The 22,949-nt window shown below is 41.7% G+C and overlaps 1 protein-coding gene across 1 annotated transcript in view; it reads right to left on the bottom strand.

Annotated features, from left to right (window-relative positions):
* Nucleotides 1-22,949, bottom strand: part of DOCK2 (dedicator of cytokinesis 2) — a 470,704-nt gene that overhangs the window by 3,166 nt on the left and 444,589 nt on the right. The window contains exons 44-51 of the mRNA XM_054976977.1: nt 18,555-18,641; nt 18,080-18,256; nt 17,862-17,945; nt 13,524-13,661; nt 10,138-10,265; nt 7,702-7,876; nt 3,460-3,580; nt 1,975-2,117 (exon numbers count right to left, since the gene is read on the bottom strand). Of these exons, the coding sequence (XP_054832952.1) occupies nt 1,975-2,117; nt 3,460-3,580; nt 7,702-7,876; nt 10,138-10,265; nt 13,524-13,661; nt 17,862-17,945; nt 18,080-18,256; nt 18,555-18,641 (1,053 nt within the window). The remainder of the gene's footprint in view (nt 1-1,974; nt 2,118-3,459; nt 3,581-7,701; nt 7,877-10,137; nt 10,266-13,523; nt 13,662-17,861; nt 17,946-18,079; nt 18,257-18,554; nt 18,642-22,949) is intronic.

The raw sequence follows: 22,949 nt of genomic DNA, 5'->3' as shown, positions 1-22,949 counted from the left end.
CTGTCCCACTGACTTTCTGCCACAGCAGTCCTCCCAAACTGAAAGAGGGGTAGCACATCTTCCAAATAAGCCTAGTGATAACATATAGCAGGTATCTTAGATGTGTGCAGGTACCCACAGCTTATTTGTCCTTTGTGTGTGTGTGTGTGTGTGTGTGTTAGATGCCATCAAGTAGTCTCCCACCTATGCCGACCCTATGAATGAAAGACCTCCAAAACATCCTATCATTAACAGGCTCAGATCTTGGAAACTGGAGGACATGGCTTCTTTTATTGAGTCAAGTCATCTCATTTTGGGTCTTCCTCTTTTCCTACTGCCTTTCACTTTTCCTAGCATTACTGACTTTTCCAGAGAGTCTTGTATTTTCATAATAACCTCAGTTTTGTCATTTTAGCTTCTATGAAGATCTAGAACTCATTTATTTGTCTTTTGGCCATCCATGGTAACTGCAAAACTCAACTCCAGCAACACATTTCAAGTTAATCAATTTTTTTCCTGTCCACTTCCTTCATTGCCCAACTCATATTCTTCCATAGTAAAAGGGAATACCATAGTTTGGATTATCTTGATCTTGGTCCCAAGAGAGACCTCTTTATCTTTAAGGATTGTTTCTAGTTTCCTCACAGCTACTCTTCCAAGTCTCAATCTTCTTCTGATTTCTTAGTTGCAGTCTCTCTTTTGGTTGATGATTAAGCCAAGGAATAGAAAATCTTGAATAATTTCAATTTCATCATTGTCAACTTTAAAATTGTGTAATTCCTCAATAGTCATTACTTTTGTCTTCTTGAGGTTCAGCTGTAATCCTGCTTTGGCACTTACTCCTTTAACCTTCATCAGTAGTTGTTCCTAGTCTTCATTATTTTCTGCCAGTAATGTGGTGTCATCTGCATATCTCAAATGGTTAATGTTTCTTCCACCAAATTTCACTGCACCTTCTTCTAAATCTAATCCTGCTGTGACAGAATACAATTCATGGAAAAGTTTCCACAGGGCAGCACTCAGAGATGGAAAAGAAGGAGTTAATAACTGCCTAAAGGAGAGTTTGATTGACAGGCTGCTCCTTCCTCTGTCTGACTGGCTAGTCAGAATGACAGTTGATGGTGACAGGATTTTTCAGTTCAGTTAGGATTTTGAGTTCAGTTGAAAGTGTGGAGTCTAACAACTAGAGTCAGGCTGGTACACCTCTGAAGTGAGGAAAAAGAGAATGTTTGCCCTAACTGTGACAATATTGTCTTAAGGAGGACTTTCAGTTGATAAGTCAAAGTATAAAAGCCAGTACAAACTAAAACACGTTTACACAGACAAGATAGAACTGGGGCATGCTTTTGGCAGAGTGAGTGGAGACTCCCATTCAGCCAAGGGAACAGGGTTATGTCTTATGAAGAAGAAGAATTCCCGCTCAGTGTCTAGAAAGAAGGTTTTGGCTCTAAGGAAGCCCCCGGGTCTGTTGTAAAGGGAAAACTGTGTTGAACTAACATCTGGAAACCTAAGTTTAAAAGGGGGATTCTGTCAAGAAACACTGTTACTGTAACCAAAGGAGTAAACAAAACACCTCTCACTATCAAGACCTAAGAATAGAATCTCAAAAAGATGCTTAACTAATGAGTTAGGGACCATAGACTTCCCCTGTATGTCGCCTTAAGTACTATATATTGCTTTAGTATGTACTCCTATGTACTATCTGTTGCTTTAAGTATGACCCTACTGGGTATTTCTATGTTGTCCGCAGTCTACTGTCAGTCCTAGAATTACTTAATTCTCTGTTTCAGCATTTCTTCAACTTTGTATTAGATTTTTGCTAATATTATATCGTTGTAAACTTGCTTTTATTTACCCAATGGCATTGTTTATTGAAATGTCCTGACTGTGCTAATCTCACACTACCTAGTTCACCTTGAGTTTCAGTGAGAAAGGCAGACTATAAATAACATAAATAAAATAAATCTCGCTGGCAACTGAAATATAACCACTTACTATTGTCTTAAAGTACTGATTCACTTTCTTCTTTTTCATAGTTTTCCTGTCTAGTTCCAAGACTGGAGGGATGCTTAGTTGACTCATCCTCTGTGATGCATTTGGATCCTCAGATGATGGACAGCATACTGACAGTGTCATCCCTTTAAAACAGAACACACTTTCATGAACAAGGAGCAAGGCAAAGCCCAAACAAATTAATTTTGAAAAATAATTTGGAATGTTTGCATAGAAAAAACATAGCATAAGGGGAAATCAGCTTTCCTGTGACTTATTTCCAGTAACAACTGAATAGTGTAATTAACAAGAAATTCCAGTCTTATCTGAATTACAGTTTATTTTCATATATGTTCCAAGAATGACATAAAATAAATAGTTCTTACTGAGATGGTAAAACTGAATTGTACCACTGACTTGTACCATTGTAGACTGCAATATGAGGCTGACAGGACTGAATATCATTCTTCCATACAGAAAATTCCCTTCACATAGAAACCTAGCTGTCAGGGTGAAGTCTAGTGAGAATTGGGTTTAAGTATTTGATATGAAATAGAAGCCTTAAGGGAAAACAATATGGTCACTTGTAAGTGAACTTGACAAGAACTTGATGTCATCACATTGTTCTCCATGCATCCTTTCAAAAGAGAACTCAATCAACAAATATTCCAACCTGTAATAACATGTTAGGGCAAATTGCTCTGGCATCACTTCTGCAAACTCACCAAGGGAGTGATGCTCTTTTTCAAAGTCTGAAAATGAAAACAGTTTTTTACTCAGTACATCTTCAGCCTTTGTTATGACTCTTGAGTGAAAAGAGGATCTTACAGTCATCAGGACAGCTGACCAGATCAGTATCAGTAACTTCTACAAAGTATGTAGGCACCTAGAGATTGTGTTATGCCAAAACATTTAATGAGGATATGCCTTACTCCCAAGGGGATGCCATGTAACCTCCAAGAATGCAGCAAGATCAATTATATATGCTCATTTGCCTGATATCTAGATGCTGTATATCTGAGAGAGACACAGCCATAGTCCACTGAAGAACCTCCCTTAATCAAGTATAACATATGTAATATGATGTATGGCAGTTTAGCAACAGAAAGGTGCTAGTACTCATATATAAGGTTGCACTGATTTTCACCAATTCCCCCCTCAAGACTTGGGAAAGCCCCCCAAAAGGTGCCAGTACTGGTGACTAACACCCTGATTTTATAAAACTAGAAATGGAATATTTACATATTTAAATATTTAGGACAATATAATCACTAGCTTAACAAAGGAAAATATCTGATCTGGAACCATAAGGTACTAAATATTCACCTATGGTATCTGCATTCACCTACCCAACACAAAGTCAGTTCTAAAGGATAAACACCTTGATTTTTTTTTTATAAAGGAGAGAACAGAAGGAGTACATTTTAATTTTTTAAATTAATGGCAAAGCAAAAGAGCAGAGATTTCATACTCTTATAATCAGTTTACCTGGTATAGTTGGCATCGAACGGCTGGCAAAGCTCATTTGCTTGAGAACAGATGTTTTCTGAGGAACAGCCAGATGTTCAGAAAGGTTGGTGGCACTCATAAATTCATATTTTCTTGACAGCTGTGTGGTAACAACAACAAAATTGTAATGGTACCCAGACTCAGAAAGTGAATTATCCAGTCTTAACTGATGTTATGAAGGAATACATATGGGGAAAATTATTATAGCCAGATAGTGTGCCTTGTGTTGAAAAATATTTTCAGTTATTTTATGGTGTACTTTTCATGAAATATGGGTTCTCACAAATAAAACTGCTTCTGACAGAACTACAAAAAGTGTAAAAATTCCCAATTTAATAACTAAACATCAGTTAAACCAAGGAGCTAGCATGTTGACCAAGAGATATCATCCAAAGAGATCCAAATCACTGGAAACTTTTCAGCTGAATACAACAGACTGTGCACTGTACTCTAAGAGCAACATCCACTAGGAACTTCTGAACAAGTTCTATTGAAACTGAAGGGACTTGCCCCTGGGCAGTGATAAAGAAAAGGTTTACAGGATTTTGAAACAGAAAACATTCATTTTTGTTGTTTACAGATTTCACCAAATACAAAGGACCCCCTTCCCATTTATTTATCAACTGTCCATATATTTTTAAAACAGATATTTCTCTAAATATATTACTTTATCTTTGATGTGTTCCAAGACCTCTCACATAGAGAAAAAAGACAGTGGGTTTGGGATTTGGTTTTTTTGGAAAGAGGGGAGAGAGGCAATCTCACAGCAATGCCATTAAGGGCTTTGTACGTGATAGCCAAAACTGATGGGTGGCCAGTTGAGTGACTGCAGGATGGGAGTAATATGCATGCTCCACCTAGCTCCTGATAATAATCAAACCATGGCATTCCGCACCCACTGGAGTCTCCTAACTGACCTACGTAGAGTGCATTGTTACCATGACATGAATCCAGGTGGCCAAATCAGGCATGCCAATATAGGAAGCCATCTTCCAAGCTAGTCTGAGCTGGGATAAGGCCTTTTTCGCAGTTGGATTTACTTGCTTCTCTAGCAGCAGTATTACCTCTAAGCTCTTAACCAAGTCAGCTAGGGTCAATGAATCCCATCTAAAGTGGGGAACACAATGTCCTTCAAGACCTCTACCTTCCCAACCAGCATCAGTTCTGTCTTGTCTGGGTTCAGTTTAAATTTGATCACTTTCAGCCATTTGGTCATAGCAGTAAAGGAGAGACTTAGGACCTCTACTGCATCACTAGGAGATTTAGATAACGAGATATAGCACTGGGTATCATCTCTGTATTGATGGCATCCAATTCCACAGTTAGAAATGATTTCTTGTAAATTCTTTACATAGGTGTTAAATAACATGGGGGGAAAGATTGTTCCCTGTGGAACACCACAAGATAATTCCCACCCTGAGGATAGCTGGTCAACAACAACAAATTTTTGAGTCTGTTCTATAAGCAATGACCTAAAGCAATCCAAGGCACATTCTGATACCTTCTTCTGCCTCCAAATGCCTTAACAGGATGGTGTGGTCTACTGTATTGAAGGCTGCAGGCAGATCTGCAGGACCGCTTCTCCCTATATATACCCCAGAGGACACTTCGTTCTAGGGAGGCTCGCCTGACCTCAACCAGAGCCAGGGCCTTTTTGGTCCTGGCACCAGTCTCGTGGAACTCTGTGTCTGATGAAACCAGGGCCCGACAGGATTTATTATCCTTCCGCCGGGCCTGTAAGACAGAGATGTTCCGCCAGGCATATGGCGGAGGCTAGGCTGGGCACCCGCCAGCCTTACTTGACTTGACTTGAAGTAGTTTTTATTGTATGTAGTGTTTTAAATTTTATTGTAATGTTTTATCTGCTTCTATGTGTTTTTATGTAAATCAAAATGTTGTGCTCCGCCCTGAGCCCGCTCGGTGGGGAGGGCGAACTAAAAACCTAATCTAATAAATAAATAGATCCCAGAGGAGTAACAGAGAAGCCAGTTTGGTGTAGTGGTTAAGAGCATGGGACTGTAATCTAGAGAGCCAGGTTTGATTCCCCACTCCTCCATGAAACCAGCTGGGTGACCTTGGGCGAATCACAGTTCTCTGGAGCTCTCTCAGCCCCACCTACCTCACAGGGTGATTGTTGTGGGGTAATAATAACACTTTGTAAACCACTCTGAGTGGGCATTAAGTTGTCCTGAAGGGCGGTATATAAATCAAATGTTATTATTATAATGTTATTATTGTCTATACTTAGTCAGAGATAATCAACTAAAGCTACTAAAGCTGTCTCTGAAAAGGGTCAAGTGTACCAGAGAGAGCTACTACTCTGTTAATCACATTGCCCAGAAAGGGCAGATTAGAGACTGGGAAATGATTGGCCACAACATTTTTGTTTAGGGATGGTTTTTTAAGAAGAAGGTGAATGACCACCTCTTTTTCTGGACAAGGGAAGGTCCTCTGTATTAGTAACTGATATATGACAGAAATTAGGGGCTCTTTAGCAACCAGAATGGGCAAGGATACAGTGCACAAATAGTGGCCTTCACAGATGTTAGAATCCTGTCAATATTTCTCATTGTAACTGGGTTAAAATGGTTTATAAGCTCAGAGAGTGTACTTAGCAAATCTTCTGCCTTGCCTAAATTACAATGGGTATTGATTCAGGTCAGAGCATATTCAAACTATTTTATCTGCAAAAAACTTTGCAATGATGTCACAGCTAATTGTCTATTCTTGAGTCAGTAAAGATTCAGATTTAGAAGTTAGAAGATGTTATTTTATCATATATTACATATTTTGCAAAACCAGGTTTTAATTAAACTATCTACGGCTGGTAACACTGGTTAACTAGGTTCCATCAAACCAGAATCAACTACCATGGTTTGAAGGTGGTTTAGTAATCACAGTAAAATACAGGTCATTGACTATAGACCTCATAGGTTGTTCCCTGGTGCTATCCCCATATACCACTTGACTACAAAATATACTTGACCAAAGCAAAGACAATAAAACCAGCATTTGTTCAAGATTTGAGCGATTGTGAGCCAAATACTGGCTTCATAAACTAATTATAGTTTAAATAAGCCATCTTTTCATGCTATATCTGAACTTAACCAGTGAATAATTGGAGAAGTATGCTCAGGGACATTTGATAAAATTCAGAAGATATGATAACTGAAATGTTCACATCTACAGCTTTATTCCACATTTGATTGTTAAGTAGGCTGTGACAAAAAAAACCTCACAACATTCTGAAGCTATTCTACATTTGGCAGGAACATGTATAGTTTTAGCGATTTATGCCATCATCGCATCTTTAAAGAAAAAATAATTGTAAACTCTGATCTCAGCAGGCACAAGAAGCAGCAGTTTAGGATTCAAAACTTTCAAGTTATTACATATTTTATATTTTATGCAACCACAAAGATCCAATTTACCCCTGGGGTGAATAACGAATTAGACTGATGACCTTTTGATAGTTTTTTAAACTGCTTATGTTCTGAGAAATAAGTCTTTGTTCTTAGTAACAATTCTTCTCATCTCATCTTTATTTAGAAAGGGCTCTTCTTTATTGAACTGTTTTTGGTTTTTGCTTTTTTGCTTTAATGACTCTGCTTTTTTTTAAACTCAAAAACATTTGGTTCCCAGGGATGATATGAAAATCGTGCAGTGCAAGTTATATAACACAGGCAGATGATATATTAGTGTGATCAAAGTGCTCAAATGATAGATGGTACCAAAAAAAATGCCAATGATTTAGTCTTCAGCTTGGCACTGTTTATAGAGCACAGTTTGCAAACTTACAATGTCTAACAAGATTTTTTTATTTAACAAGATTCATAATGTGCATATCTTACTCCCCAGTTGGAACCACAGACCCTGAAAGCTCAGCCAGCTGCTTCAGCCTGGATCGCTACTGTAAGCTCCCACCAAACAGTCCATCTGCCCTTGGCCAGGCACCAAAAGTGCTGCTTCAGACTAGATTCCCAGCTTTTGTAATTGTTGTACTGCTATACATATACTTCAGAAATGGCTTCCTTTACATGTGGCGCTAGGAACATCTTCCCACTTATCTAAGTGACCTGCTGCATCTTGCACTAAAACGTGTTTTTTAAAAAACCTTTCAAAAGAACATATATTATCCAGAAGGTACACATCCAGTATGAAATTGACAGTTTGTACTTCAAAGCTGTAACAGTACTTAAAGACTGTAAGTAGAGTACATACACATTTCATATCAGGAAGTTCTGATGCTGCTTTTTCATCTGGCAATACCACACTGTTTCTCTTTGCTCTTGGCTTGCTCTTTCTCATTTTAACCTCAGGCAGGGTGCTTAGCAGGCGTACATTCTCCACCGACCCTGACTTGATTGCCTTTGGTGACATGACTTCCAGTTCAAAACTGCAGAAAATGAAAATTGAGATACAGCTCTCTTAATTATATTGCCAATGGCATGAATACTACCTATGTTGAAAGACAATTCTATACTATACTACACTGCAGACCTATTACATAAGAGAAGCACAGCACAGGTTTCCTTTGCATGTGACTACAGCAGATGGGGACAGAAAATGAAGATCTTAACAGGTAAAGAAAAGCGACATCCTATGTAGCCTTTTTGAAGCAACAGGAAATTAGGTGAAAGGAAAGGGATGGAACAGGGTGAGGAGTCTAAGTTGAGCTAGAGGGCCTTGCTCATCAAGTAAGGAAAGGCCTGGCAAAAGAAGTTTGAAGAAACGTTTGCTTTAAGTACTTATTGTGGGTAACAAGATATGCAAGATACTTCAGTAGTAGCTTCAGGAAAAAAGATGTATTGGAAATGTTGAAGTCTCTTCTCCATGTGTGCCACAGTCACTGTCCGAATCAGGCACCACACGCATGGGAATTGAAGAGAATCTGCAGCTCATATCTGACTGTTACACAGACCCTGGATTCATCCTATGTACCCCATAATGTGTAAAGAAGCCCTCTGGATACCTCAGTGTCTTAAGATAGGTGGAGAGGAAATCTAGAAAAGCAATCCTCATATTTGGGAAGGCATCGTAAGGCTCTTACACCTTTTTTCTGAAATAAGCACACATACCAATTGTTTTAAATTATTCTTGGACGTGGTTGGTATTCCTGAAAGCAATATAATAGTGTAATCCTAAACAGAGTTATGCCCTCCTAAGTATGCTGAAGACAATGGGCTTAGAAGGGTATAACTCTGCTTAGTATTGCAATGTAAGTGATGAGAAATGCAGGCAGGAGAATGAATAAATCTCAAACTTAACTAGTTACTAATGTAAGCAGCCTGCCATTGCTAATTTTAAAAATAGCTTTGCTATTAGAACCATTTGCTTTAAGAACCTGAAAAGATTAAATACCCCACCCCCGCTGTCTCAGCTGAGACCAGTTATCCAATAGATTCAGAGGAGTTAGATGGCTAACAGAGTCACCAACACAGGGACTAGACCCTGCAACAGACCCAGCTGCCAACTCTGCCCACATATCTACCCAGAAAATACAATTACAGGACCCAATGTTGTCTCTGGCTCTTACAACTGCTCATCCTGCAATGTGATATATGCCCTTATGTGCCAACAATGCCCCTCTGCTCTGTACATAGGACAAACCAGCCAACCTCTGAGCAAAAAGAATAAATGGACACAAATCTGACATCAAAAATGGTAATATCCAGAAACCAGTAGGAGAACACTTCAATCTACCAGGACACTCCATCAAGGACTTAAAAGTCACCATACTTCAGCAGAAACATTTCAAGAGCAGAATCCAATGGGAAGCTGCTGAATTGGAATTCATATGTAAATTTGACTCAATCAGACTTGGATTGAATAGAGACTCTGGATGATTATCTCATTATCAGAAGTAACTGCCTTGCAGGCATTCCATTCAGATTCAGCTATGGAGGGGAGGGGGTCACACCCAGCCTGTATTGTGCACTCCACCTCTTTCATGACTTTTGCAACTGATTTGTATCTACTCCCCTTTTCCTCACCACCTATATATCTCCGTCCAGTTTCTTCTTACCCTCCATACATCTGACAAAGAGAACTGTGGTTCTCGAAAGCTTATGCTACAAAAAAGTTGGTTAGTCTTAAAGGTCCTACTGGACTCTTTACAGTTATCCAATAGAGATTAGCACGAACCGAAATATGAACCAAAGTTTGTGATGAACTGAGCCAGTTCGTGCTTTGTGAACCAGCGGTTCATCAGAGCCCATTTCTGATGAACCACCATGAACTTTAGGCTGGTTTGTTTGGTTCGTCACTGCAAACAGCCTGGCACTGATCATTCAGTTTCCTAGGCAACAGGGAATGGACTTCCGGTAGACCTTCTGCTGGCCCGGAAGTGACAGCTGACCTGGATGTGACGTTTTCATGAACCAAACAAACCGGTTCGCAAACCAAGGCAGGTTCGTGAAAGTTCATGGTTCGTGAAATGCGACGAACCACAAACCACACGGTTCATTTTTTTTTCTGGTTCATGCCCATCTCTATTATCCAATACTATCTTTTCTGTCAACAGAAACTGAACCCCATTTAAAAATGAACTGTTCGGTATTGCATCATAAAAAGAGCACTACTTGTTTAACATTCTAGAATGAATGTGCTGCCATATCCCTGTCCATGTCAAGGAGAGTTGATTAACACAAAAATAACCTTTCTGCAGACATCTTGCTGGGTGTACCACATTCTGAATTCATGGAGCTCATTGAAATAATAGACATCTGACGATATGATCTCAGCATAGATGTTGGACGACCCACTCTCTTGTCATCAAAATCCGGCTTAGCAGATAATACAAAAAAGAAAGAAAGAGAGAGATACACTATTTTAAAAGTTTGAGCAAAAGGCAGTTGATCACAGTGGAAGGGGTCGGAGGGAATGTTCAATGATGAGCAGGTGCAGAACAAACAGAAAATTCTTCAGACAGGAAGAAAATTCTGGATTTTGTTCCCCTTTTAGTGAATCTCAGATATGCAATTTACAATGCAGTAGAAGGTAATCAGCTTGTGGTGAGAAAATAGTACTGGAAAAAGTAATTTGTGTTAGTTTACTTGGAACTCAGCATAGTTTAGGAATGCCAGGCTAACCCAACCGCAGTTTTATTTTGCCTACCCTTGGAGTTTCTGCTCTGGCTGGTTTAGAAAAATAATGTTTCCTCTTTATTTGTTCCACAAGGAACTCAGTATTGTTTCCCCTATGTCCCATTCTTGAAATGTGAAGCTGGCAATGTACAGTAGGCTCTATTTTGCTGTTCTATCAACCCTGAAAAAGAATGGCATGCAGATATTTTAAAATATTTGTGCTGGCTGAAAAGTCTCCACATCTTCTAAACCACCACGCTGACAAAGAAGATGACAGCACAAGATGTCGAAGTAAGCGCAAGTCTCCAGGGCTACGCACATTATTCTGGACACAATGCAAGGAACACAATATTTTATTAGTTGCTGAGGTCCATGACTGAGCTACATTTTGAACACAGATCACCCTATTATTATTGAGGAGCCTGAGCATTTGGCTTATCATTCAAAGTTTCACAGGTAAAGAACATATTTCCTATAATACATATATAGTGTAAAAACTTGTCACTCTTTCTAATTTTAATACTTGAAAGTCAAGACTTTTTTTTCAAATTATTGCAGAGATATTATGAAACCTATATGGAAATTGGAATGTAATCTCATAGTTCAGGCTCCATCTTGACACTGTCTCATTTCACTCAGCAAACCACCTCCGGCAAGAGACTCGCGAAAGCCATTTAGAGCTTCCAAGTTTATTTTCAAATACGTTTTACATTTTATGTGCAGTGGGAATTGCTTCTCATCTGGTGAATCCCAAATGCAGTGAGAAGACATAATCAGCACAGCTGCCTTTCAGATGGAAAGGGATCATGTACCAGCAACCAGAACGGGATGATAACACTAGAATGGTTCTACTCTTCGAATTAATTGGCTTTCCTATGTATTGGGAGAAGTATTAAACACTGTCTTCCCCCACACTTATTAATTTATGAGAAACGTCTTCAGAAGCAATGAAGCAATTTACTTTGCCACATATATCTGAGGAAAATTGCTTTTTATCAGTGCATTTCTATGTATGCTGAGTTTCAGACCAAGTTGGAGCCTGGAATTGAACGGAGATGTAAATATCAAAAGAGGCTCAAGAAGAAACTACATGGATGGCTTAGTGGATATTTAAAAATCTACAACTGGTCAACAGTCTTGTCCATTCATTTCAATGTACAATACTAATAATCAGCCCCTGGGGAGTTTGTATGTAAAGTCATCCACATTAAATTAATTCAGTTAACAGGATGACAAGATCAACTATGGGGACCTTGGTATAACCCAGCTTGCAAAAGGAGTAGTTTGCTGACTCAATGTCAGCAGTAAACCTATCCCCCTTCTAGTTTCAGCAGCATGAACATCTGTCAGACCAGGATGCATTTTAGCTGAGCTGCAACTGACACGAGCTATTCAGCCAAAGCAATATTTGGAAGCACCAAATGAAGGCTGTGCTCTCTACTAGGTCCTCTGCCTTTCTAGAAATTATTATTGAATGGAAATCTGTGGCTATACCACACACAAGTAAAAGATTGGTTTTTTGTGATAAGAGGCCCATGAGCTTAAAAAAAAGAGCGGGTTAATAAACATCAGTGGAGATAAACAAAATAGATAAATATCTACAATTTACATTATTTAGGCCTTGCAACTGGCGCCTAGGAATTAGTTTCAAAGTTCATCATCTAATAGTCTTTCTTCAGTAAAACACAGAAAGACTGTTTAAAGCTTGCAAGAGGAGTGTGTTCCAGCCAAGAATAGATTTTTTTTCTCAACATGGAACAATTTTCTCATTCTTAATGCTATCAAACATTTCATCTAATTATTCAACTATTTAGTTGGCTATGCTCCAAGAAATGTCAGATACACACTATGGCACACTATGGCTAATTCTCTTCTGCAGGCTTTGTATCCTACCATTTAGCCTTAGCGAATGCATTTTATGTTGAGATTTCCTTCTTAAAGTGCATCAAAGGAAATTCTCCTTTGTTCCAAGTCAAAATGGGAACTATGGGGTGGCTGTGTGGTCCCTCCATCAGCAGCCAATAAAAGAAGGGTGGAGCTAATATCCATCTTTAAAATGGCATAGCTAAGCTCAACATTTCTTCCCTTCACTTTTTGGTCAATTAAAAGCCCTTTCCCCCCAGCTGAGGTATGCTGTAAGCTTTACAGCATGGCTTAGTCAGAAAGGGAAGGCTGCCAGCCCACAGGTATACTGACTAGGAGTGTATGACTCACTATATCTTCATTGGCGGGAAGGTGAATGTTTGGTGTAGAGCCAATTTCGTGTAGCGGTTAAAAGCGGCAGGACTCTAATCTGGAGAACCGGGTTTCATTCCCCACTTGAAGCCAGCTGGGTAACCTTGGGTCAGTCACAGCTCCCTGGAGCTCTCTCAGCCCCACCCACCTCACCGGGTGATTGTTGTGGGAATAATAAGAACATACTTTGTAAACCGCTCTGAGTGGCTGTTAAGTTGTCCTGAAGGGAGATATATAAATTAAATGCTATTATTATTGATTACACTCAGTGACTTGTTTTCAGAAGCATATTCAGCTTATAGTCAGAATTTTGTATGGATCAAAGCTCTAAGATATTAAAAATTACAACAAGTAGGCAAAGGGAAGGAAGGGTCTGGTTGGTACATTTCCATGGGTCTTTTAAATTCCCTAATGAAGTGGAGAAAAGTAAGCAACTTTCACACTAATAGAGATCTCAGCATAGCTCTCTGCATGCTGCTTCAGGGAGTTAGATTATCTGGCTCCTAAATGAAACTTATTACACCTTCAGATCACAGACCAAACTGATCATGGACAGAACAATCCTAAACTGAGTTACTCAAGTCTAAGCCCATTGATTTCAATGAGCTTTGACTGGAGTAACTGATTAGGATTGCACTGGAAGATTTGGAAGTTTCTGGTTTTCACTTGAGGGCCAAAATAAAAGTTGAAGGATAGAGGGTAAATAAAAGCCATGATTCTTACCAATTCTCTAACTCCATATTGTTTCTCCACTTTGATCTTCAAGTGTCTAAAACATTCTTCCATACGTTCATGGAAAGGACGAAGGCTATCTGAAACCCTTCTCTCATGAATCCTAATCCCAGCTCCAAGAAATGGAATCTAGAAGAGAACATAATCCAGAATTTTAGCCATGTGATCTATACAGAATTTATCAAAATTAATTGCAATCACATAGCTGAGAGCTATAATGTATTTTCCAATAGATACTTCCCTCCTTCCTTAGGGAAAAGCGGTTTGGTATCTTACTGGAACCTGAAAAGAAATTCCAAATTACAAGTGAAAGGGGAAAAAACACTTTTTCTTTCATCAGGCAACATTAGTATGATAACTGCAAAACCGTGAAAGCTATAGGGGTGCAAAATGAAAGAAATGAGCTGGAAATACACCTGGAATTTGCTGTTTCACTTTGTTAAAGTGGTTATCATGAACAGTGAATTGAATCTGGGAAATCAAGTTAAAAACAACACCCACCCATCAAAAGTTTGTTTGTTTAGTTTTGTTCTTATGTAGTGGCAGCAGCAGACAGGCAGGCACTGGGCCAACAGCATCTTGTTTTATTCATTAATAATATCCCAAGGGAGAGAGGTGAGTCCTTACTTAACTCTATTAGTGGGAAGGGGGAACTCCATTGCAGACTCCATTGGTAGGAAGAAGGGATGTGTACAATATACATAAGTGCATCTTTTTTTGTATGTGCTACTTGGGCAAAGGCATTGTCTCCATGCCTCTTATTGTTTCTCTTGACAGTGCTACCCAGGCACCGGTCTGTCTCCCTCACCCCCATCAGGGCATTTGGATGGTCTAGCAATCAACTGAACTTGATAAAAGCCCTGGAAGATTTCAATCATAGGCTGCAATCATAAAGACACTGCCCTGGGAGTAAGCAGTATTGAATAACACGGGGCTTACATCTGAGTAGAACTATTTAGGATTGCTTCCCCCAGCATCTGCCAAAACTTTATTTAAAAACAAATTCTCCATGGCAAGCTTAAGTCAAGTTCCCTGCAAGCCACTGACCTACTCTGCCCTTTCAAAAACTATCCTGCCTGCCCACAGCAAAAGGAAAACTTATGGGAAAAACAGGTCTGTTTTTGTGTAGGAGGGAGGGATTCAGACAATCATGCTGCCTGCCTGCTTACACTTAGGTGATGGAGATTGGTGAGCATCAAAAGGAAGGATTCCAATTCACTCCTCATTGTGGGAACAAAACTCTAAAGCACAAGGAATCATGACAGCAACAGCAGTATGTAAAGGTAAATAATTAATTTTTACTACCATCACTTAGAAAAAGAGAAAAGTGAACATAAAGCTGGGTTTTTTTTAAAAAAAAGTCACTGTGCTGTGCTGGTTGGAGTGCTCTCCTGCTTGGGTGCTGGCCACTACCACCATTACACTACTACTTTGCCAACCAGTTTCCCTTCTTCGGGGTCCATTGTTGTGTGTATGTATTGTGCTTGAAGAACAACTCAGTGAATGAATGGTTTACAGGGAGGAGGACTAATAGTTGGTGTGGTTTTGGAACAAAACAACTGCCCCAGAGCCTCATTTTCCCACCCCCCCTAAAAAAAACCAGTGTGCACTTGTGCAGCCACCTAACACACAGCTAACCTTGATGCCTTCACAAAGCATTCTTCAAGGTGCGTAAACACGCATGCCTAATGTGCTCAGACATGGTGGGCCAATGGTTCAGTGCAATTTTGGTATTGTTAACTGCAAAAACAGCTGCCCTAATGAGCCTCAAAAGTCTCATTGCAAAGAACAAGGTTGAAACTCACGATAACAGGAAAAAACCAAATGGATTAGATCCAACCGGGCAATGCTCCACCCAGAAAAAAAGAAAAATGGAATAAAACTCATCAAGAAACTCTGAATTAGAAACTGAAACAATTTTTTTTCAGTGCACAACCCCTACTGAAGGCAACATCTCTAAGTGCCAATGGACTATTTACCTTCTCTCAGCCTCACCTATCTTAGAGCATTATTGTAAGGATAAAAAGAGGGGACAGCCATGTTTGGCATTATTAACTCCTTGGAGGAAGGGAGACAAAAATGTGATAGACAAACAGATTGAAAGTAAGTTCTAGTCATGGCTTTACCCATGGGATTAGGGCTCATTGCCCTAAACCGTGCTGATTTCCCTAATGTATAAACTGGGCCAACCATTACTGAACTAATGACAAATGAATACCCTGCTAGAAGTGAGGGGATAATAAATATTTAGACATGAGTTTGAGGGAAAGACTTTATCCCATTAGGAAGAGATTAAAGACATTCCTGCACATTTACAGCAGCAACAGCATAGACACTTGAGTTAGTTTTTGTACAGCGATCAGTATTTGTTGTTGATTCACATGTCAGGAGGGAGAAAGAAACTGACAATTATCAAGAACAGACTGGCAGCAATAAACACAGAGCTCATGAAAATGAAGGTTTACCATCATGCTGCATCCCTCATGTAGTTTTGTTATAACATTAAGTGTTTTGACAAGAATATAAAAATAGAAGAGATATTTCCAGTGCTTCCTTTGCTTCTCTGCCACAGCAGCTTCTAATAGTAAAGGAATCAAATAGGATAATTTCCTCCAAAATCTGAGCACAACAATGTACCTTTAGCTAACTAACCAGATGCTTAATACCCTGTGTGGCATCATCAATGGCATAGCCCCCTTCTCTTTGTCTTCACTGAAGATTAAGTGCAAGAATTTAACATTTGCCACAGCAGATTCATTTTGGTATCTTGCTTCATCAGAATTTGTTATTTATTTATTTTATTTTATTCCGTTTCTATTCTGCTCTCCCCACAAGTGGGCTCAGAGTGGATTACAGGCAGTAATAAATACAATAAAAACAGATAGTATAAACTGGATTAAAACATATCAGTCAGTACAATAAAGTCTAAAATGGACAGCTGTGCCCATGTTTCACAGTTATCCATACAACTGAACTCTCTGGATAGCATTTTAAAAGTATTGCTAAGTGACTGCTGAGAGATTTAAGATGATTTTCCTTCTCTTTTTCTAGCTTCTTGCTCATTATACTCTCTGCAATCAAATAACTATTTCTTACAAGCATCAATACACTATTACTAATCTTTGAAACAAATTTTAAGACAAATGCACACAAACAAAAATGTCTGCTTTCTGAAGAGGAAAAGTGGGGCAACTGAAAGGGAAAACATAAACGCAAGATCAAAGAGCTGCTAATTGTTCCTAACTAAATTCCTTTTGGAAACTGCAAGAATGAAACTTGGGGGTAGTTTCATTTGAAGACTGTCTATGCAAATAAGATGTTATAGCTGCTGCTTCGAACAGTCCACTTGCCAACACTAAGGGACTTGGTAGTGGAATTATTTGTTATATGACTTTGGGGCAGGGGGGTAAGATATTCCAAATAACATTCAGATCCTTGCTAGCCTGAAGAGTTTACACTGAACTGTATATAAAACATGAACTAAACAGCAGGACACTTCCCCAGCACCTTAAAAATAGTGCTGCACCTCCTTTGAAGATAAATGTATGAAATCCCTATGAAGGTCATAATCTGAATAGCCATATACACCCAAATATCCCGAGATATTTTGAAAGTCTGTACTGCAAATGCTGTTCTGGCTAAACAGACACGCTTTCTTTAAATGGAAAAGTGGCCAATCAGCGCCATTATCTGTGGTTCAGGGCTACAGAAATTTTCCAGACACTTCCAGCATTACTCACAGGTATCTCATGTCCACACACACAGAGCTTCCTAGGATTAGGGCCCAGGACTTTATATACAAATAAGCTTCCTCTCTCCTTTTAAGCTTATTGGTACAAATAAGCTTCCTCTCTAGACATAGATGTCTTCAAATATGTGGGGAAAATCCAGTAAAATTCTTTTTGACTTACATAATTTGCATTGATTTAAACAGACTAAAGCACAACAAACTTTCTCTAGATCATCTAGGTTTGTTGATTTTGCCTCAAGTGCCAGTGGGAACAGTAAACCGGGCTTGGCATACTTGTATTTGTCCAAAATGTGCCACCCCAATTCATGCTAGCACACACGTTTTGCTGAGAAGGACATCTATTAAAGGTCATTGAAGAACATTTAGAAAAGTTCCTTTCAGTAATATCAGACACACTGCACAAAGCTAGTCACATTTTAGGCAAATATTTTTTCTTTGCAAATTAGAATTGGGAAGCCTACATAAACAATATATTTCAAACTACATTACACTGTTCCACTGGAAACAAGATCAGTAAGTAAAGGTATATGGAGGAAAGGGTAGAAAACTTCTTTGTATTGTGTCCAGCATTGTAGTACCTGCCAAGCAATCAGGTCTTTGAGTCTATTTAGTTTCTCCAGATCCTCAGGGTGGTCCCTGATGTATTCATCTGTGAAGAAAGCCTGAAAGCAGAAAACAGGTAATTAAATTTTTCTTCCTAACATTAGAACCGCCAGTGCTGTTTCCAGGATTGCATTGTTGATATAATGCAATCAAAGCATTATTTTACTTCTAAAACAACAATTAAAATCCTTACCGTCTCATATTTAGCAAACCCTCCCATAACTGCTGGGTCAACAATTCCATTCAAAAGCATGGAGAGTGGATTAATTGGGAGATTCTCATCACTCTGGTACTGATTAATCATCATCAGAATCTTCTCATTGGTCATTGACATGGTTTCAATGGCATTTTCCAAAGGGCTAATTGACGTCTATGTGGAAAAAAACAAGAATATCATTTGTTCCATTTGAAACTTCTGTCACTATGCTCTTGAAAAATTGAGACACAATCCTGCATTAATGTAAATGGCAAATTTAATATTATTTCACCAGAATAATTTCAGTGACAATCAATGATCAAATGACATTGTGACACCATGTTAAGTAAACAGAATAAATTCATTGGTAAATTCAATGCTTTGTACAACTGCCAATGAAATTGGAATTTTACAGTCTATATTGGGACTTTACAATCTACGCATTAACAATAATCAGAATTCTAAGACCCACCTGTGACATAGACACTACTTCAAACCAACGCAGGATTCCAGGCAGTTTGTAAGCTGTGACAAAGGATGTTCTCTCAATCCACATAGACTATTAAAAGATATGCAAAGGAAAATTACAAAAGTAAAACCATACTGTATAACATTCAGAACTCACTGAAATTATACATTAAATAACATTGAGCTATTTTTCTGACAAAACAATACAGAAACAAAAAATCTACCCAGAAGAGAGAGATTTAAAAATCCAAGTCTAAACAAGGACAGTGTTATACAATCTGCTCATGCAAGGGAGCTCTAAACACTAAAGAAGCAGCAGTGCCACAGAATGAACAAAATATTAGACTTAAACCAGGATAATTTGGAGTGACAATAAAACAGGGTTAACATACCTGTAACTTATGTTCATCGAGTTCTTCTGTGCTGACACACATGGGGACTGCGCAGGCGCAGGCCAGCCGCCGGAGAATTTTCTAGAGCTTCCATGGCTCCGAAGGGGCCGTTTGTCGCGCGCCTCAGCGACCGTTTTCCCGCCCAAACGGTCACGTGATCCTCCAGCGACCAACGGCCCCTTCCCTCAGTTCTCCCTTGCCGCCGCTTGACCAACACACTTCAGCCATAACACCTTAAAAACACCAATTTCCGTTACAGCCATCACATTATCGTGCATTGGAGTTCACAGCGGGGTAGGAGGGAGGGTTGTGTGTCAGCACAGAAGAACTCGATGAACATAAGTTACAGGTATGTTAACCCTGTTTTCATCTTCGTTCTTCTGTGCCTCCACACATGGGAGTGTACCAAGCTTCACACAATAAGGAAGGCGGGGGTGAAGTCCAACACAATTTTATTAAGCAAACAAGAACAACAATAAATAGATATGCATATATACATCTATGTAAAAATACTGTGGAAGGACACATAAATACCCAATATTTACATATATACACACCCCCAGGTACATATATACACACTTTCACTCAAGGGTACCCAACAGGTACGCCAAGAAAGTCATTCCAAAACTCCCTCAGGAAAAGAGGGAGTGTAAGACAGCCTTGGCCACAGATACATCCTGCTCCGCATTGACATCAACGGCGTAATGCCTGACAAAGGTGTCTGCAGAGGACCATGTGGCTGCTTTACAAATGTTAACCAGGGGCACCCCCCTGAGGAGTGCCGAAGAGGATGCTTGGGACCGCGTGGAGTGGGCTCTGACATGAAGCGGGCAAGCCACCCCTGCCAGGGAATAGGCCTTGCTAATGGCCGTCACAATCCACCTAGACAGGGTCTGTGAGGAAGCCCTGTTACCCTTGTCCTTGGCCCCAAAACATACAAACAGGTGAGGACTGGAGCGGAATCCCTTCGTCCTATCCAGGTAATAGGCTAGGGCCCTCTTCAAGTCTAGGGAATGGAGGGCCTTTTCCCCCTTAGAGGAGGGTTGAGGAAAGAATGCAGGCAGTGAGATATCCTGCGAGAGGTGGAAGGCGGACACCACCTTGGGCAGGAACCCGAGGCAGGGACGCAGGACCACCTTGTTGGGATGAAACACAAGAAAGGGAGGGTCAGACCGCAGTGCAGACAGCTCACTGACCCTTCTGGCCGATGTGACGGCCACCAAGAATGCTACCTTGTAGGATAGCATATCCAAGGGGCATGTAGCCATAGGTTCAAATGGAGGCAACATGAGACGTGAGAGCACCAAGGACAGCGACCACTGAGGCACTGGCGCCGACACAGGTGGGTAAAGATTGTACATGCCCTTAAGGAACTGGCGGGAATGTGGGTGAGAAAACACCGTAGCACCCTCAACTCGGGCGTGAGCAGCTGATATCGCTGCCAAGTGGACCTTGAGGGAGGACACCTTCAAGCCCAGGCCACGCAAGTGGCACAAATACTCGAATACAACCCCCAAGGGACTGCTGTCAGGCACCACTCCTCTGGCAAGTGCCCAGAGCTCAAACCTGCGCCACTTGGCCGCATAAGCGCGCCTAGTGGATGGCCGATGGGCATTCAGGAGGACCCTCTGTACCTCGTCAGTAAAGCCTACAGGGGAGGAACGATCCGCCAAGCCGTTAGGTGCAGCTTCCTGGGATCGTGGTGGACTAGGCTCCCGTTTAGGAGAAGGTCTTGCCGAGGGGGCAGACTCACATATGTCCGTTGGGACATCCGCAGGAGCTTCGGGAACCAAACCTGCCGTGGCCAGAAGGGGGCCACCAGGATGCAGTCCGTCCCGTCCTCCTCTATCTTGCACAGGACCCTGGGAATCAAGGGGAACGGAGGAAACATGTAGTGCAAGCCCTGCGTCCACGTAAACTGGAAGGCATCCCCAATAGAGAGGGGGTCGCTCCCTGCCCTGGAACAGAACGTGTGGGCCTTGGTGGTCGCCGCAGTGGCGAACACGTCTATCACTGGATGACCCCACATCTGGAAGATCGGCCCAACGCACTCTACGTTCAGTTCCCACTCGTGGTCCAGCAAAGGGACCCTGCTGAGGGCATCTGCCCGGGCATTGTCTGACCCAGCCACGTGTATAGCACGGAGCGACACGCCGTTCTTGATAGCCCACTGCCAAGTGAGTGTGGCTTCCCGGCACAGGGCCATGGACACTGTGCCCCCCTGCTGATTCACGTAGTACATGGCAGTCGTGTTGTCCGTCTGCACCAAGACCTGACGATTTCTCAGCAGTGCTGTAAGAGACACAAGTGCGAAACGAATGGCCCTTAGTTCAAGCACATTGATATGGAGGGTCTTTTCCCTGTCAGACCAGACATCTTGCACAGACACATCACCACAGTAAGCCCCCCATCCCAACAGAGAGGCATCAGTGGTAACCGTGATGTCATGGTGTTGATACCCAAAAGGGGTCCCTCTAAACAAGTTGTCATCAGACAGCCACCAGTCCAAGGAGGAGAGGATGACCCTCGGGATAGAGAATTTGAGGGACGGAGGGTGCAGCAGAGCATCGTACCTCCGCACAAACCAGTTCTGGAGAGGGCGCATACGCAGCCTAGCGAAAGGCACCACAGAGGTGGCCGCTGCCATATGCCCTAGTAAGCACTGGATAGTGCGCACAGACTGGAACCGGTTCCTTTTAAACATGGACACTAGACCCCTTAGGGACCGAGCCCTCTCCAAGGGGAGCAGGGCCTTACCCTCCACAGAGTCTAACAGTGCACCAATGTAGGACACCTTGCAATTGGGCACCAGCTTGGATTTCTCCAAGTTCACCAGGAGCCCCAGGCGTTGGCAAGTGCTAAGTACCAAGCCAATGTCCTGCACCAGCCTAGACTCTGATTCAGCCACGATGAGCCAGTCATCAAGGTACGGAAAGATGGTACAGCCTTCTTCCCGTAGGAAGGAAACCACAGGGGCCACACATTTAGTGAACACTCGTGGGGCAGTGGACAGGCCAAAGGGGAGCACCTTATACCGGAAAACCCTTTGCCGGTAAACAAAGCTCAGGTATTTCCTGTGCTCCTTCCTTATGCCCACGTGAAAGTATGCGTCCTTTAAGTCAAGAACCGCAAACCAGTCTCCCTGTTTCAGCAAGGCGATCACAGCCGCCAACGTAACCATTTTGAATTTGGTCACCTTGAGGAAGGCATTAAGGCCCCTCAGATCTAAAATGGGACGTAAGCCCCCATCCTTTTTAGGGACCAGGAAGAACCTAGAGAAGAACCCCCTTACAGAGTCCTCATAGGGCAATTCTTCCACAGCACCCTTGGCCAAGAGCGACACGATCTCCGCATCCAGCTCGGCCATAGTGTTATTGACAGCTGTCAGGGGTGAACTGCATCTAGGCAGCTCAACAAACTCCAGCCCGTATCCCAGTTCAACAATCGTTAAGACCCATGAGTCAGATGTTATTGACTCCCACTCAGAGAGGAGTGGACTCAGTCTGTCCGAAAAGTTCGGGGATACGGCTGGCGTGACCCATCAGTACTGCCTCCCGGTGCCCTGCTGATCTTTCTGCTGGGCCGGTTGTTGTGCCGGACGAGGCTTGAAGGGCCGACGCCTCCTCTGCTGTTGTGCGGGAGGGTAAGGCCGCTGCTGGTATGCAGGATACTGCTGGTAGCCCGGCCGCTGATGTTGGTATCTTCCCTGGTAGTGGTAAGGGCCGGACCGGGGAGCGTACCGTGGCCTGGAGGAGGGCTTGTCCGCTGGAGCCAGACCCAAGGACCGCGCCGTCTGCCTGTCCTCTTTTTTCTTTTTCAGGGTCTCGTCGGTCGATTTGGAGAACAGCGAGTCCCCTTCAAAGGGCATGCTCTCCACCCTGGAACGCACCTCCTGGGACAGGGCCGTAGACCGCAACCAGGAGTGGCGCCTGAGGACCACCGCCGAAGCCATTCCCCGAGCAGCAGTGTCGGCAGCGTGGCTCCCGGCATTCATTTGCTGTTTAGAC

The sequence above is a fragment of the Eublepharis macularius genome, chromosome 4 (assembly GCF_028583425.1).
Source record: "Eublepharis macularius isolate TG4126 chromosome 4, MPM_Emac_v1.0, whole genome shotgun sequence".
NCBI lineage: Eukaryota > Metazoa > Chordata > Lepidosauria > Squamata > Eublepharidae > Eublepharis > Eublepharis macularius.
Note: the sequence above shows the minus strand (reverse complement) of the source record. Positions and strands in the feature narration are given on the sequence as shown.